Below are 16630 nucleotides of genomic sequence, written 5' to 3' on the forward strand. Positions count from 1 at the left end.
GATTAATTGATAAATCAATAAATCAAAAATATCTTTGATAGCCACATCACTGGGTCACTCATGTCCAAATATTAGCTTCCGAGCTCAAAAGGTGCCTGAGATATTGGCCAAAAGAAAATAAATAAATGATTAATAATGAAAATAAATAAATAATAATCATTAAAAGATTAAATTATTAATCATTTCGGTCACAGAACACATAAACCACCCCCATTTCATCAGAATGTGTAACTAAAATTTAAAAAAATTCCCGTCATTAATCGAATAATTAAATAATTAATCGATTAATTGATTAATTAATAAATCAAAAATAGCCTTTGCAGTCAAATCACCTGGTCATTGGCATGTCCAAATATCAGCTTCCTAACTCAAAAGGTGCCTGAGTTAATGGTCAGAAGAGAAAGGAAATTTGATTAATTAAATAAGTACTTAATTAATCGCTGATAATTAAATAACTCCTCAATTAATTGATTAATCAAAAAACAAAAAATACAGTTTTTGACAAAGCACTTGCTCACTATTGTGCCGAAATTTCAGCTTCCGAGCGCAAAGGATGGCTGAGATATCGTCCGGACAAACAAACAAGAAAACAAACAAACAGAGTGAAAACTGAGTACTCCCTATCAGCGTGCGTCACTGCCGAGCCCCCTTCGGTGCCCAGCAATGACGATTTGCAATGCCTGGAGATGGCATAGGAAAGGTGCGGTGTACAATTAAAATCAATAAAAGATTATCACAAAATATTTTCTTACTCAATTGGCTAATAGCATAACTAAACCACTCGTGCTTCATCCGAAGATGTATCTTTTAGAAATTTAATAAAATAACTCATTAATAAAAAAATAAATAATTAATTGATTAATCAATAAATAATGAATCGATAATCAATAAATAATTAATCGATTAAATGATTAATCAATAAATCAAAAATATCCTTGATAGCCACATCACTTGGTCACTGTCATGTCCAAATATTAGCTTTCCAGCTCAAAAGGTGTCTGAGATATTGGCCAAATGAGAAAGAAAATACATAAATGATTAATAATGAAAATAAATAAATAATAATCATTTAAAAATTAAATTATTAATCAATTCGGTCACAGAACACATAAACCACCACCATTTCATCAGAATCTGTAACTGGAAAAAAAATTTTTTTTAGTAATTAATCGATTAAATGATTAATCAATAAATCAAAAATATCCTTGATAGCCACATCACTTGGTCACTGTCATGTCCAAATATTAGCTTCCCAGCTCAAAAGGTGTCGGAGATATTGGCCAAATGAGAAAGAAAATAAATAAATGATTAATAATGAAAATAAATATATAATAATCATGAAAAAATTAAATTATTAATCCATTCCGTCAGAGAACACATAAACCACCACCATTTCATCAGAATCTGGAACTAAAAAAAAAAAAATTTTAGTCATTAATCGAATAATTAAATAATTAATCGATTAATTGATTAATTGATTAATTAATAAATCAAAAATAGCCTTTGCAGCCAAATCACCTGGTCATTGGCATGTCCAAATATCAGCTTCCTAACTCAAAAGGTGCCTGAGTTAATGGTCAGAAGAGAAAGGAAATTTGATTAATTAAATAAGTACTTAATTAATCGCTAATAATTAAATAACTCAATTAATTGATTATTCAAAAAACAAAAAATACGTTTTTTGACAAAGGACTTGCTCACTACTGTGCCGAAATTTCAGCTTCCTAGCTCAAAGGATGGCTGAGATATCGCCCGGACAAACAAACAAACAAAAAAAACAAACAAGAAAGCAAGAAAACAAACAACCAGAGTGAAAACCGAGTACTCCCTTTCAGCGTGCGTCACTGCCGAGCCCCCTTCGGTGCCCAGCAATGACGTTATGCATCGCCTGGAGATGGAATAGGAAAGGAGCGGTGTACAATAATTGTGGTGAAGAAGAAAAATTGTTGCGTTTTTGAAGGAGATACAAGGGTTGAAAGGCATTTTAAAAAGTGTTTCAAAGGAAGAGAAAGTGTTTAAATACTTGATGTAGATTCAGTTTAGAGGTTTTGAGAAGAGTGGTGGGGAGAATGTACCGGGCCTTCAGAAAGTATTCACACCCCTTGACCTTTTTTACATTTCGTTGTGTTGCAGCCTGAATTTTAAGTTGATTAAATTGAGATTTTTTGTCATTCATTGACACATAATACCTCATAATGTCAGTGGAAATGGTTTTAAAGAAATTTCTACATATTCGTAGAGGGCATCAGAAACGATGGGCATCAGTGACCAATTAAGGTCATTCAAAGAAGCGACTATGCAGTCATGGAACAGAAACTTTGGGGGCAGCATATTGTGGGGGTGGAGAACATGCCAAAGAGGGGTTCATACCCTAGACATTAAAAGCACATTTGAAGTGTGCTCATCTGCTCATCTGCATTTGAAGTGTGCTCCTTTCACCCCCAATGACTTAATCCCAGAGTCTCCCATAAACAGAAAAGTACCTGCATTTGATCCAGTGTGCTCTGTGAACGCGTGGGCACGTGTAGGTGGATAGATCAAGCCAGAATCACAGAGGTCAAACAATGCCCAAGCTCTTCCTCTCCCCCTCCCCTCACCTCCTCCCTGCCCCTACATCACTCGCCCATCCCTCCCTATCGCACGCCAACACTATTTAAACATTCCTTTCCCTTTCTCCAGTGACCACTTCGCTGACTCTTGAATACATCACTGGGCATCCCCCTCAAGACCCTCAGGTTCTTCTTTCAAACAATAAGGCTATTGTGCACCGCACCTTTGCTATACCATCTCCAGGCACTACATATCGTCATTGCCGGGCACCGAAGGGGGCTCGGCAATGACGCACGCTGAAAGGGAGTACTCAGTTTTCACTCTGGTTGTTTTCTTTCTTTCTTTCTTGTTTGTTTGTTTTCTTGCTTTCTTGTTTGTCTGGGCTATATCTCAGCCATCCTTTGAGCTAGGAAGCTGAAATTTTGGCACAATAGTGAGCAAGTACTTTGTCAAAAACAATATATTTTATTTTTTGATTAATCAATTAATTGAGGAGTTATTTAATTATTAGCGATTAATTAAGTATTTATTTAATTAATTATATTTACTTTCTCTTCTGACCATTAACTCAGGCACCTTTTGAGGAAGGAAGCTGATATTTGGACATGCCAATGACCAGGTGATTTGGCTGCAAAGGCTATTTTTGATTTTATTAATTAATCAATTAATCGATTAATTATTTAATTATTCGATTAATGACTAAAACATTTTTTTTTTAAGTTACAGATTCTGATGAAATGGTGGTGATTTATGTGTTCTCTGACCGAATTGATTAATAATTTAATTTTTTTAATGATTATTATTAATTTCTTTTCATTATTAATCATTTATTTATTTTCTTTCTCATTTGGCCAATATCTCAGGCACCTTTTGAGCTGGGAAGCTAATATTTGGACATGACAGTGACCAAGTGATGTGGCTATGAAGGATATTTTTGATTTATTGATTAATCATTTAATCGATTAATTATTTATTGATAAATCAATTAATTATTTAATTTTTGATTAATAACTTATTTAATTAAATTTCTAAAAGATACATCTTCGGATGAAGCACTAGTGGTTTAGTTATGCTATTAGCCAATTGATTAAGAAAATATTTTGTGACAATCTTTTATTGATTTTAATTATACAATTAATCAATCAATTATTGTACACCTCTCCCTCCCAATGCAGTCTCTATTTTTGTATACAGAATCGAGGCTCGTGAAAGAGCTAACATTTATCACACAAACAAATCAAACAGACAAACAAACAAAGTATATAAAAAGGGGAGCGGTAGACAAGATGGGGAGAGAAGGGGAAGCACATAAACACAACATTTGAGAGCAGGCACATCGGGAATGTGTGGGAGGGAGAGGGCTTGGGGGGAGGCGGCGTGGGAAGGGTGGGGGTGGGGGGGCTGGGAGAAGTAGAAACACAAGGACACCAAGGACTTCCAGAACAGAAGTTGGTATTTCCAAAAAGTTGATTTGGGCTGAAATTAGTGGGGGTAGAAAAGATCAAGGTTTTGGATGGGGGAAGATAAGAGATGGTGGTGAACAGCTGTTTTAAAGACCTGGAGGGAGGAGTGGGATTGAAAAGAGTAAGGGAGTTTGTTCCAGAGGCAGGAGAAAAGAGGAATGAAGGAGTGAAGGTGAGCAGAGAGTCTTGATTTTGGCAGTTTAACCATCAGTGGGTTGCAGGCAGATCTTGTGCGACCTGTAGGAATATTTGGGGGACAGAGCCCAGATAGAGCTGGAGGAGCAAGGCCAGAGAGGAGTCGGCAGAAGACAGAAAGACCACCAACCTGCCTGCGGTGAGTGAGTGAGAGGCCCTTGGAGTTAGCTTCATCGCGGGAGATTCCAATGATTCTGAATGCTTTGGTTTCAACAGCGTGAAGACGAGCTTGGTGTGAGGCAGGAGCACCAGCCCAGAGGGGAGAGCAGTATTCCATTGAGCTGCGGATGAAGGCCTTGTATGTGGTGAGGAGCTCAGGTGTGCCAAGGAAGGACTTCGCACGACGGAGGATGCCCCGTCGGCGACTGGCTTTGGAGGCCAGATTTGAAATGTGATTTTCCCAGGAGAGATCATGGCAGATAGTGAGACCCAAAAGCTTGAGCGACAGAACTTCTTGGAGAGGATTGTTGAGAAAGTAGATGGGAGGGTTTTCCAGTCGGTCCTTTCGGAGAGACATCGTAAGAGTGTGAGATTTGTCAGGATGGAAAGAAATGTGAAAGAACTTCGATAGCGTGGAGAGCGTGGACAGCTTCGAAAAAAACCAAACCAAACCAAAAAACCTTTGAGCTGCGGAGGCGCCCCGGCAATGCCGCGCTGTAGGATATTTAATTATTTGGCATGGGGGCGGTGTACTTTGAATGTATCTGTACTTGTTTGTTTGTTTTCTTTGTTGTTTTCTTTGTTGTTTTCTTTGTTGCTTTCTTTGTTGTTTTCTTGGTTGTTTTCTTGGTTGTCCGGGCGATATCTCAGCCATCCTTTGAGCTAGGAAGCTGAAATTTTGGCACAATAGTGAGAACGTCCTTTGTCAAAAACGCTATTTTTTGTTTTTTGATTAATTAATTAATTGATTTGTTATTTAATTATTAGCGATTAATTCAGTACTTATACATTTCCTTTCTCTTCTGGCCATTATCTCAGGCACCTTTTGAGTTAGGAAGCTGATATTTGGACATGCCAAGGACCAAGTGATTTGGCTGCAAAGGCTATTTTTGATTGATTGATTAATCAATAAATCAATTAATCGATTAATTATTTCATTATTCGATTAATGACAAAATTATTTATTTTTTAAAGTTACAGATTCTGATGAAATGGTGGTGGTTTATGTGTTCTATTAGCGAGGTGATTAATTATTTCATTTTTTTATGATTATTATTTATTTATTTTAATTATTAATTATTTATTTATTTTCTTTCTCATCTGGGCAATATCTCAGGCACCTTTTGAGCTAGGAAGCTGATATTTGGACATGACAGTGACCAAGTGATTTGTCTGTAAACTGTATTTTTGATTTATTGATTGACCAATTAATCGATTAATTATTTATTGATTAATAAATTATTATTTTTATTTTTTATGAATGACCTATTTCATTAAATTTCTAAAAGTTACATCTTCGGATGAAGCACTTGTGGTTTAGTTATGCTATTCGCCAATATTATTCAGAAAATATTTTATGAAAATCTTTTATTGATTTTAATTATGCAATTAATCAATCAAATATTGTGTACCTCTCCCTCCAAATACAGTCTCTATGAGCTGCACGGCGGTATTGCCGGGCGCCAAAGGCGCCCCGTCAATGCCGCGCTGGAGGATATTTAATTATTTGGCATGGGGGCGGTGTACTTTGAATGTATCTGTACTCGTTTTCTATTCTTGTTACAAATAAATTTCAATCTGACCAAATGCATTTGTTTCATTCTCCATTTATGTTTTAACCAGCATATGCCTCTGTTGTAATCATGAAATCTGAATCCTTATCCCATCCTGTTATACCACAAAGCACACATTTCCATTTCAAAAATGGAGGAGGTTTTCTTAACCACTCTGCTGTGCCCAAGTCTTCCAAAGTCTCTGTGTGAGATATATTTGGAACCCCAATTGATGAATGCATTAAAAAGAAGTGTCAGAAGCAAGTTGACAAGATGGAAAGCACACTAGGCCTTACAATATACTACACTATTGTGTTTGAATGGAGATGTTACCTCGAGCAAGTGCACAGCTCCCTCGTGTTGTCTCTTTGCTCGCACCTGAGCCTGAGTATTGATAAGGAAAAAGGTGAAGGGAAAGGGTGTTGTGTAATCGTGAAGGAGGGTTTGAGAGCAAAAGGAAGGTGTGTGAAGGAAAGAAGAAAGACAATGCAATGGATTAGATATAATAACTCATGAAAAGAAGCCATTGAGACCAAAGTTCAATATCATGCAAATTGTAACATAATAATGGCACCTTAGAAATTAAGTGGTTTAATTTAATTCCAATCTGCACCAATACTGAGGGTCGTAACATATTGTAACGTATTATATCGTTACATCGTATGCATATTGGGCCAGGAGCAAATTATGGGTTCACCCAAACATCCGCTCCCGTCGAGAACATTTTTTATTCAAATACATGGTGTAGGATTCGTGGAAGAGCTGGAACACAAAACAGATCAGGACACAACATAACAAAGGGAACAGCAGAAAAAAGAGAAAGTAGACAGATATGAACAAACAAGAAATGCAGGTAACAATGGGGGTAGAGGGAAAGCAAGGAATGAACACGAAGGATACACAAGCAAAAAGTTTGGGAGGGGTGGGTCGGTTTAACTGTTAACAGGTTTTTTTATTTATTTATTTATTGGATACAGCGTCAAGGCTCGTGTAAGAGCTAGCACATTGCACACGAGAACAGGCACAGACCCTTAAAACATGGACATTGCACACGAGTTGGACAAGATTTCCCAGTGGGGCGAATGTAATCAGGGTAAATTTAATGCTTCTAAAACTCAATTTCTTCCCATCTCTCTCTAAAACTCCTCAAATCTCCAATCTCCTTTTGAAAGCTCCACATTTACAACAAGTGATACAATAAACCTACTAGGTTTTACACGAACATCAAATTTATCCTGGAATCCACACATTACACAAACAGCTAAGTCTGCCTCGAAGAAACTAGGAGTCTTGTTCAGATGTTGAACCTTTTTCTCCACTCAACAGTTGCTTCAACTATATAAAGGATTGATTCGTCCTTGTAAAGAGTGCTGCTCTCACATCTGGGGAGCTTCTAGCTCCACATGCTTACTAGACAGAACTGAATCAAAAGTAATCCGACTTATCAACTCTCCCAATCTGACGTCAAAACTAGACCCACTCAAATTACGCCACAAAGTTGGCTCTCTTTCTCTTTTCTACAGATATTACTTTGGTTTCTGCTACCAAGAACTCGCTGCTTGTGTACCGCCGCCATTAGCGAGACCACGGAATAAGCGACAAGCCACGACATCACAATAATATCGTGTGGCCATTGGACACTCAAGGGCGGGCCGTTATGATGTTTCTTTCTAACCCCTCCACTGTCAAACTCAGGAACTCTACCTTCTCATGTCTTCCCAAACAGTTATGACCTTCCCCTTTTCAAAAAGCAGATTTTTTTTACTTCCTAAAAAAAACTTACACTATTGTACACCACTCCTTTCCTATACCATCTACAGGTGCTACGTAACGTCATTGCCGGGCACTGAAGGGGGCCTGGCGATGACGCACGCTGAAAGGGAGTACTCAGTCTTCACTCAGGTTGTTTGTTTTCTTGCTTTCTTTCTTTCTTGTTTGCTTTCTTGCTTGCTTGTTTGTTTGTCCGGGCGATATCTCAAACATTCTTTGAGCTAGGAAGCTGAAATTTGGGCACAATAGTGAGCACGTGCTTTGGCAAAAAGGGTATTTTTTATTACTATTTATCAATTAATTAATTAATTACGTAATTACTATCGATTAATTAAGTACTTGTTTATTTTCTTTTTCATCTGGGCAATATCTCGGGCACCTTTTGAGTTAGGAAACTGATATTTCGCCACAATAATGACCAAGTCAAATAATGACCAATCTCACCGCAGGCAGGTTGGTGGTCTTTCTGTCTTCTACCGACTCCTCTCCGGCCTTGCTCCCCCAGCTCTCTCTGGGCTCTGTCCCCCAAATAATCTTACAGGTCGCACAAGATCTGCCTGCAACTCTCTTATGGTTAAACTGCCAAAATCAAGACTCTCTGCTCACCATCACTCCTTCATTCCTCTTTTCTCCCGCCTCTGGAACAAACTCCCTCACTCTCTTCAATCCCACTCCTCCCTCCAGGTCTTTAAAACAGCTGTTCACCACCATCTCTTATCTTCCCCATCCAAATCCTTGATCTTTTCTACCCCTGCTAATTTCACTCCAAATCCACTTTTTTGAAATACCAACTTCTTTCCTGGAAGTCCTTGGTGTCCTTGTGATTTATATTTCTCCCACCCCCCCCCCACCCCCTTCCCACGCCTCCTCCCCCCCCCAAGCCCTCTCCCTCCCACACATCTCCCGATGTCCCTGCTCTCAAATGTTGTGTTTGTGTGCTTCCTCTTCTCTCCCCATCTTGTCTACCGTTCCCTCTTTTTATATATTTTGTTTGTCTGTTTGATTTGTTTGTGTGATAAATGTTAGCTCTTTCACGAGCCTCGATTCTGTATACAAAAAAGAAAAAGAAAAGTGGTTTGGGTGTAAAAGGTATTTTTGATTTATTGATTTATCAATTAATCGATTAATTATTTAATTATTTGATTAATGATTTGATTAATTGATTTTTTTAAAGTTAGATTCGGAAGAAACCGTGGTGGTTTAGGTATTTTATAAGCCAGTTGATGAATAATTTTATTATCCATATATATAAAACTGTGTGTGTGTGTGTGTGTGTGTGTGTGTGTGTGTGTGTGTGTGTGTGTGTGTGTGTGTGTGTGTGTGTGTGTGTGTGTGTGTGTGTGTGTGTAATGTTACCGATAGACTCCTAAACGGAGAGGCTTACGTGCTTGATATTTGGCATAGACATGGCCATTGAGCCTGGGACGAACATGGCCGAACTCAAAATATTTGACGATCCATATTTTTTTATTCATATTTACCTCAGCGCATTTCAGCGCACGGATTTCAACGGAATCAGAGCAGGTGGGCGCTGATTCACTCAGAGCGATCACGTGATGACGCTATGACGCTATGAACGCTATGAAAAAAAAAATCGCTATGACGCTATGAAACGCTATGACGCTATGAACGCTATGACGCTATGAAACGCTATGAACGATATGATGCTATGATGCTATGACGCTATGAAAAAAAAAATCGCTATGACGCTATGAAACGCTATGACGCTATGAACGCTATGACGCTATGAAACGCTATGAACGATATGATGCTATGACGCTATGACGCTATGAAACGCGATGAACGCTATAATAATAATAATAATAATAATTCATTTATTTTGTATAGCGCTTTTCCAGAAGCCCAAAGGCGCTTTGACAGAGTGGAAAACATAATGCATAACAATACATGAAAACAACAATTGCAAAAAGACAAGAATCAATAGGGAAATATTTAAAGCAAAAGGAGGGAGAAGGAGAAGAGATAGTCAGGGGTTAAATGCTGTGGGTTGAATGTTGAATGCAGTGTTGAACAGGTGGGTCTTTAGTGATGTTTTGAATGTGGTGAGTGAGGAGGAGTCTCTGATGGTGTGAGGTAGTGAGTTCCAGAGAGTGGGAGCAGCGATGGAGAAGGCCCTGTCCCCCCAGGATCTGAATTTGGTCCGGATGGAGGGGGTCAGGAGGTTGGTACCAGCAGAGCGGAGGTTGCGGGTGGGAGTGTGTCTGGAGAGGAGGTCAGCCAGGTAGGATGGGGCCAGGTTATGGAGGGCTTTGTATGTCAAGAGGAGGATTTTGTACTGGATTCTCTGGGGGATGGGGAGCCAGTGAAGCTTGTAAAGGACGGGGGTGATGTGGTCACGGGTCCGGGAATGGGTGAGTAGACGGGCAGCGGAGTTCTGAATGTATTGGAGTTTATTGGTGATTTTTGAGGGTGAACCATAGAGGAGGCTATTGCAGTAGTCCAGACGGGAGGTGATGAAGGCGTGGATGAGGGTTTCTGCAGCCGTGGAGGAGAGGGATGAGAGGAGACGGGCAATGTTTTTCAGGTGAAAGAAGGCTGACTTTGTGATCTGTTTAGTGTATTTGTCGAAGGAAAGGGTTTGGTCAAAGATGACGCCAAGATTCCGGATGTGAGGGGAGGTGGATACTGGGATACCGTCGATGTTGAGGGCAAAGTTATGGGTTGATTTTGTGAGCGTTTTTGGGCCAATGATGATTATTTCAGATTTATCACAGTTAAGCTTGAGGAAGTTGATTTGAAGCCAGGATTTTATTTCAGTGATGCAGTTTGTCAGGATAGAGTGGGTGTCGGTGGAGACGGACTTGGTGGAGATGAAAAGCTGGATGTCATCGGCGAAGCAGTGGAATTGGAGACCATGACGGCGGATTAAGTGACCGAGGGGGGACAGGTAAAGGAAGAAGAGGAGGGGGCCAATAACTGAACCTTGGGGGACACCTTGGGGGAGGGGAGCAGTGGGGGATTTGCAGTTATTGATGGAGATGAGCTGGCGTCTGTCAGAGAGGTATGATTTAATCCAAGAGAGGGCAGTGCCGGTAACGTTAAAGGTGGATTCAAGTCGGGTGAGGAGGATGGTGTGATCGATGGTGTCAAAGGCAGCGCTGAGGTCGAGGAGGACGAGAATGTTGAGGTTGCCAGCGTCAGAGGAGAGGAGAAGGTCGTTGGTGATTTTGAGGAGAGCAGTTTCAGTACTGTGGTTGGAGCGGAATCCGGATTGGAATGTTTCATACAGGTTATTGGCAGAGAGGTGATGTTTGAGTTGAGTGGCTACAGCGCGTTCCAAAACTTTTGACAGAAAGGGTAGGTTGGAGATGGGTCTGACGTTGTTTAGGGTGTCAGGGTTTAGACCAGGTTTTTTTAGAATGGGGTAACAGCAGCAATTTTGAGGGAAGGTGGGACGATGCCTGTAGACAGGGAGGAGTTTATTGTTGCAATGATAAGTGGAGAGAGAGCAGGGAGGGAGGCCTTGACAAAGCTGGAGGGGATGGGGTCAAGAGTGCAGGTGGCAGTTTTCATTCCTATGAGGAGTTCAGAGGTCAGTAGGGGAGATTGGGGAGAACCGAGACAGGGGATGGCAGGACAAGGGGGGGCAGGTGGTTGGAGGGGGAGCGGGTGCGGCGGTGGTCAAGCTGTTGTAGATGTTGTCAATTTTGCGTTGGAAGAAAGAGAGGAAGGAGATGCAGTTGTCTACTGTGAATGACTGGGTGGTGGTGTTCAGGGGGCGGAGGAGTTTGTTTATTGTCGAGAAGGGTGCTTTTGGGTTTCCGGAGCCAGAGTGGATAATTTGAGAGTAGTAGGCGGAGCGGGCGTGGGAGAGGGCATCTTTGTAGTGTTGTAGGTGGTCCTTGTAGGCTTGGGAGTGAACTGTGAGACCCGTTTTATTGCGGAGTCTTTCAAGTTGGCGAGCACGAGTTTTCATCAGGCGGAGTTCAGGGGTAAACCAGGGAGCAGAATGGGTGAAAGAAACTGTTTTGGTTTTTACAGGCGCAAGCTGGTCAAGGCAGGAGGAGAGAGTGTGGTTGTAGTAGTCAGTGAGGTCGGAAGGGGTGTGGAGGTCAATGAAGGGAGAAGTGGACATTTTTTCAGAGAGGGTGGATGAGAATGAGGTAGGTGAAAGAGCGTTTAGCTTACGGAAGTTGATAGTGCGATAATGCCTTGGTGTTGGGGCGGGGATGTTGATGGTCAGAGTGATGGCTAAGTGGTCAGAGAGGGTGAGGTCGGAGCCAGAGAGATGGTGCAAATTTAATCCAGTGGAGCAGACAAGGTCCAAAATGTGACCACGGATATGGGTAGGAAAGTCGACATGTTGAGTGAGGTTAAAGCAGGTGAGTAAATCAGTGAAGTCAGTGGTTATTGTGGAGTCAGTGGAGTCCATGTGGATATTGAAATCACCAAGGAGGAGGATTGAGGGGGAGAGGGAACATAGCTGGGTCAGAAAGTAGGAGAAGTCAGACAGGAATGATGGGTGTGGTTTGGGAGGGCGGTAGACGACAGCCATGACTGACTGCGTGTGACCAGAGAGTTTAAAAGCCAGGTGTTCAAATGATGGAGCAGATGAGATGGAGATGAGGTTGGTCTTGATGTTTTGACGGTGGATAACGGCAATTCCACCACCTCGGCCCTCCGAGCGTGGTTTATTGACGTAGGAATATCCATTGGGTGTGGTGAGGTTGAGTGTGTAGTAGTCCAGAGGTTGTTGCCAGGTTTCGGTGAGACAGAGAAAGTCCAGTTTGTTATCCAGGATGTATTCGTTCAGGATGAGGCATTTGTTGTTGAGGGACCGGGTGTTGAACAGGGTGAGCTTGATGTTGTTTTGAACAGCAGGGATGAATTCAGGTGATTTAGCCAGGGTTCGTAGGCAGGAGGTGCGATCGTGTGCGTTGCTGTGACCAGGTGCGCTGGGACGAAGAGTGAGAGTGCGCTGAGCCGACCAGAGGACGGGGATGGAGTGACCTGATTGCAAATAAACAAACTTACGACCGGAGCCACGGTGAATGTACCTGGGTCGTCGGAGGAGTCCATTTGATTTGATGGCAGAGATGCATGATGGGGTGGAGCGGGTATTGAGCAGAAGGAGCCTTGCGGCGGAGTACCGCAGAGCCATGCCAGGCAGGAGTGGAGAGACGAGCACGCGGCCAAGGTTGAGGAGGTGAAACAATGGTCCCAACCCACGAGAGCGGGCCCGAGGAAACGAAGGAGCCAGGTAGGTGAAGCCAGCAGCAGAGCCGGGACCAAGCAGAGGGCAGGCAGGAGCAAAGAGACGATCACGAGGCCATGGTTGATCACGGCAAAGCGGCAAATGCAGCGGCAATCGACCGCCGCCGCTACAAATCTAGATCACGGCGGGAAACCGCCACCAAACCGCTGCGATGGTCACAACCCACGAGAGCGCGCCCGAGGAAACAGCGAGCAGGCGAAGGAGCCGGGCAGGCGAAGCAGGGAGCAGAGCCGGGGCTATGCAGAGGGCAGACTCAATGGCCAAAAAATCCACACGACCACCAAAAAAGAAAGCAACTGACAGTGGCCCGGTCGAAGAAGCGGCGAGCATGTGACGCCTGCGTCCTCTTCATACCGGACCGGAAGCGGAATTCCTCCTCTCCGAAGCGGAAGCGGAAGCGAGCTATGACGCTATGAACGATATGAACGCTATGACGCTATGACGCTATGAAAAAAAAAATCGCTATGACGCTATGAAACGCTATGAACGCTATGACGCTATGACAAAAAAAAATCGCTATGAAACGCTATGAACGCTATGACGCTATGAACGATATGAACGCTATGACGCTATGACAAAAAAATCGCTATGACGCTATGAAACGCTATGAACGCTATGACGCTATGAACGCTATGACGTTGTGAAAACAAAATCGCTCGCTTTACCAAGGGGCTCGCTCTCCCCCCGTTCCCCTCCCCTCCCCTTCCCCCTCCCCCTCCCCTCCCCCGCCCGGCAATGCCGGGTACTTATGCTAGTTTACGATAATTATTTTTATATATTTGGGATTAATCACGTATATCTTTACTTTCTCATCTGGGCAATACCTCAGGCACCTTTTGAGCAAGGAAGCTGATATTCGGACACGACAGCGACCAATTTATGTGGCTATAAAGGATATTTTTGATTTATTAGTCAATTCATCAATTAATTATTTAAAAATATGAGTAATGACTTATTTAATTAATTAAACAAAAATTAATTTAAACAAAAAGTTACAGCTTCGGATGAAACACTGGTGGTTGAGGTATGCTATTAGCGAATTGATTAAGAAATTATTTCATGTTATTATTTATTGACTTTAATTAAGCAATTAATCAATCAATTATTGCACACCTCTCCCTCCCAATACCGTCTATATGTGCCGCGCACTGGAGGATGGTATTTATCTATTTGGCATGGGGGCGGTGTACTTTGAATGTATCTGTGCTTCTTCTCTCTTTCTTTAATTTTCTATTTCTATCTAAGCAGTGCTTATATTTACGGCCGAGCCTCAATGAGGACTCGTAGTCCGTAACTGAAGCCTCCAACATAAAAAAAAAATACGTGCATACATACATACATACAGGCACATACATGCATACACACATACAGTCGTGGCTAAAAATATTGGCACCCTTGCACATTTTTCAAATAATTCACCATTTCTTCCAGAAAATTGTTGAAATTTAAAAATCTTTTGGTATCCACATTTGTATTTCTTTAGTTTGCAGTGGAACAAAACAAAAAAAAGCTGAAAATATTACGAAATCTTAGCTTATTCCACAGATAAATCTTAAGAAAGGCCCAAAATTTTTTTTTTTGAAACTACAACTTCTTCCCTGGAAGTCCTTGCAGTGTTCATGTTTTATACCTCTCCCACCTCCCCCCAAGCCCTCCCCCTCCCACATTTCTCCCGATGTCCCTGCTCTGAAATGTTGTGTTTGTGTCCTTCCCCCTCTCTCCCCATCTTGTCTACCGCTCCCCTTATTTTTTGTGTTTTATGTGTCGGTTTGACTTTTTGTGTGATTAATGTTAGCTCCTTCACGAGCCTCGATCTTATATACAAAAAAAGAAAAAAAGAAAAAAAAAAGAATGTTATTGGTACCTTTTAGAAGTTGTTCGAAATAATTGCATTTCAAGCAGGTGATTCTCCTTTACTTTGGAATTGAACTCCCCTGTGGTGAGTTGCAGGTGCCTACAATATAAAAACAAATCGCAGCGTGCCCATTTTCGAAAGGAACCTTCCTCTACTCAACTCCAACACACAATGCAAAAATGGATTTAATCGGACAAGCCATTCTGCTCGAAATTGACGGAAACCAAAAGTTGACGGACGCATGGGTGGCTGCCGTGGCGGCCATATTGAAAATCGCAGCGCGCCCATTTTCGAAAGGAACCTTCCTCTACTCAACCCCAACACACACTGCAAAAATGGATTTAATCGGACAAGCCATTCTGCTCGAAATTGACGGAAACCAAAAGGTGACGGACGCCCGGATGGCTGCCGTGGCGGCCATATTGAAAATCGCAGCGCGCCCATTTTCGAAAGTAACCTTCCTCTACTCAACCCCAACACACATTGCAAAAATGAATTTAATCGGACAAGCCGTTCTCCTTGAAATTGACGGAAACCAAAAGTTGACGGACGCCCGGACACCCGCCCGGACGACATCCCTGATGACAATACCCCTTAGCCCAATTTGGGCTGAGGGGTGATCACTCATTCAACCAGTTTGAATGGAGAAAAGGCGTCATTCTGCTGTTTTGTGTCACTGTGTGTATCGCAATGAGCATGGAGAAAAGAAAGAAAACCAGAGAATTGTCTTGAGGAGGTCAGACACAAGATTGTAGCCAAGCATGGACAATCTCAAGGCTACGGGTCCATCTCCAGAGACCTTGATGCTCCTGTGTCCACCGTACACAATGTTATGAGGAAGTTTAAGGCCCATGGCATTGTAGACATCATCCCTCGACGTGGCCGCAAGAAAAAACTTGATCGTAGATTGCAGCGAAGGATTGTTCGATTGGTGGAGAAAGCACCTCGATCAACTGCCAAACAGATTCAAGCTGACCTTCAGACACAAGGTACGACAGTTTCAACTCACACCATCCATCACCACCTCAATGAAAGGAGACCCAGGAGGACCCCACTGCTGCTGAGAGAGAGACAAAAGAAAGCCCAACTGGAGTTTGTCAAAACACACCTGAACAAGCCATTCGCCCTTCTGGGAAAATGTCCCGTGGACAGCTAAGACCAAATTAGAGCTTTTTGGTAAAGCACATCATCGCTATGTTTACAGACAACAAAATGAAGCCTTCAATGAAAAGAACACCTTTCCTACAGTCAAACATGGAGGAGGCTCAGTGATGCCTATGGCACTGGGTTCCTTGAATATATGCATGGCATCATGAAATCAGCAACATTTTGGAGAACAAAGGCATTTTGGAGCGCAATGTTCAACCCAGTGTCAGAAAGATGGGTCTCCGTCGAAGGTCATGGGTCTTGCAGCAGGAAAATGACCCCAAACACACTTCAAAAGACACCCAGGAATGGTTCAAGACACAACGCTGGACTGTTCTGAAGTGGCCAGCAATAAGTTTAATAGAGGATGCCGGCGATAGCTCGCCTACTCTCAAAGAAAGACATCTCACGATCAGCTGGGAGTCTCTTCGGAGACTTCCACAGTGGCCAGCAATGAGTCCAGATCTAAATCCCATTGAACACCTGTGGGGAGATCTGAAAACAGCATTTGGGAGAAGGCACCCTTCAAATCTGGGAGACCTGGAGCAGTTTTCACAAGAAGAGTGGGCCAAACTGCCAGTATAGAGGTGTAGGAAGCTCATTCATGGCTACGTCACCCTACAGTCTAGCTAAAGCTGTAGTTAGGATTACGGTGAATAAATCAGTGCCGATGCCTTGATAGATATGGGTAGCGTTGGTGAAA

The 16630-nt window shown here is 42.2% G+C and overlaps 1 protein-coding gene across 12 annotated transcripts in view; it reads right to left on the bottom strand.

The window, feature by feature from the left end:
- Positions 1 to 16630, bottom strand: part of RIMBP2 (RIMS binding protein 2) — a 716511-nt gene that overhangs the window by 542259 nt on the left and 157622 nt on the right. For 9 of the 12 annotated variants that reach the window (XM_068119471.2, XM_068119470.2, XM_068119476.2 and 6 more), the window contains one exon: positions 6254 to 6304. The exons of the other annotated variants lie outside the window; for them this stretch is intronic. In XM_068119471.2, coding sequence (XP_067975572.2) covers positions 6254 to 6304 — 51 coding nt within the window. The remainder of the gene's footprint in view (positions 1 to 6253; positions 6305 to 16630) is intronic. 12 annotated transcript variants of the gene reach the window in all.

This window comes from Myxine glutinosa, chromosome 6 (assembly GCF_964187855.1).
Source record: "Myxine glutinosa chromosome 6, kmMyxGlut1.1, whole genome shotgun sequence".
Classification (NCBI taxonomy): Eukaryota; Metazoa; Chordata; class Myxini; order Myxiniformes; family Myxinidae; genus Myxine; species Myxine glutinosa.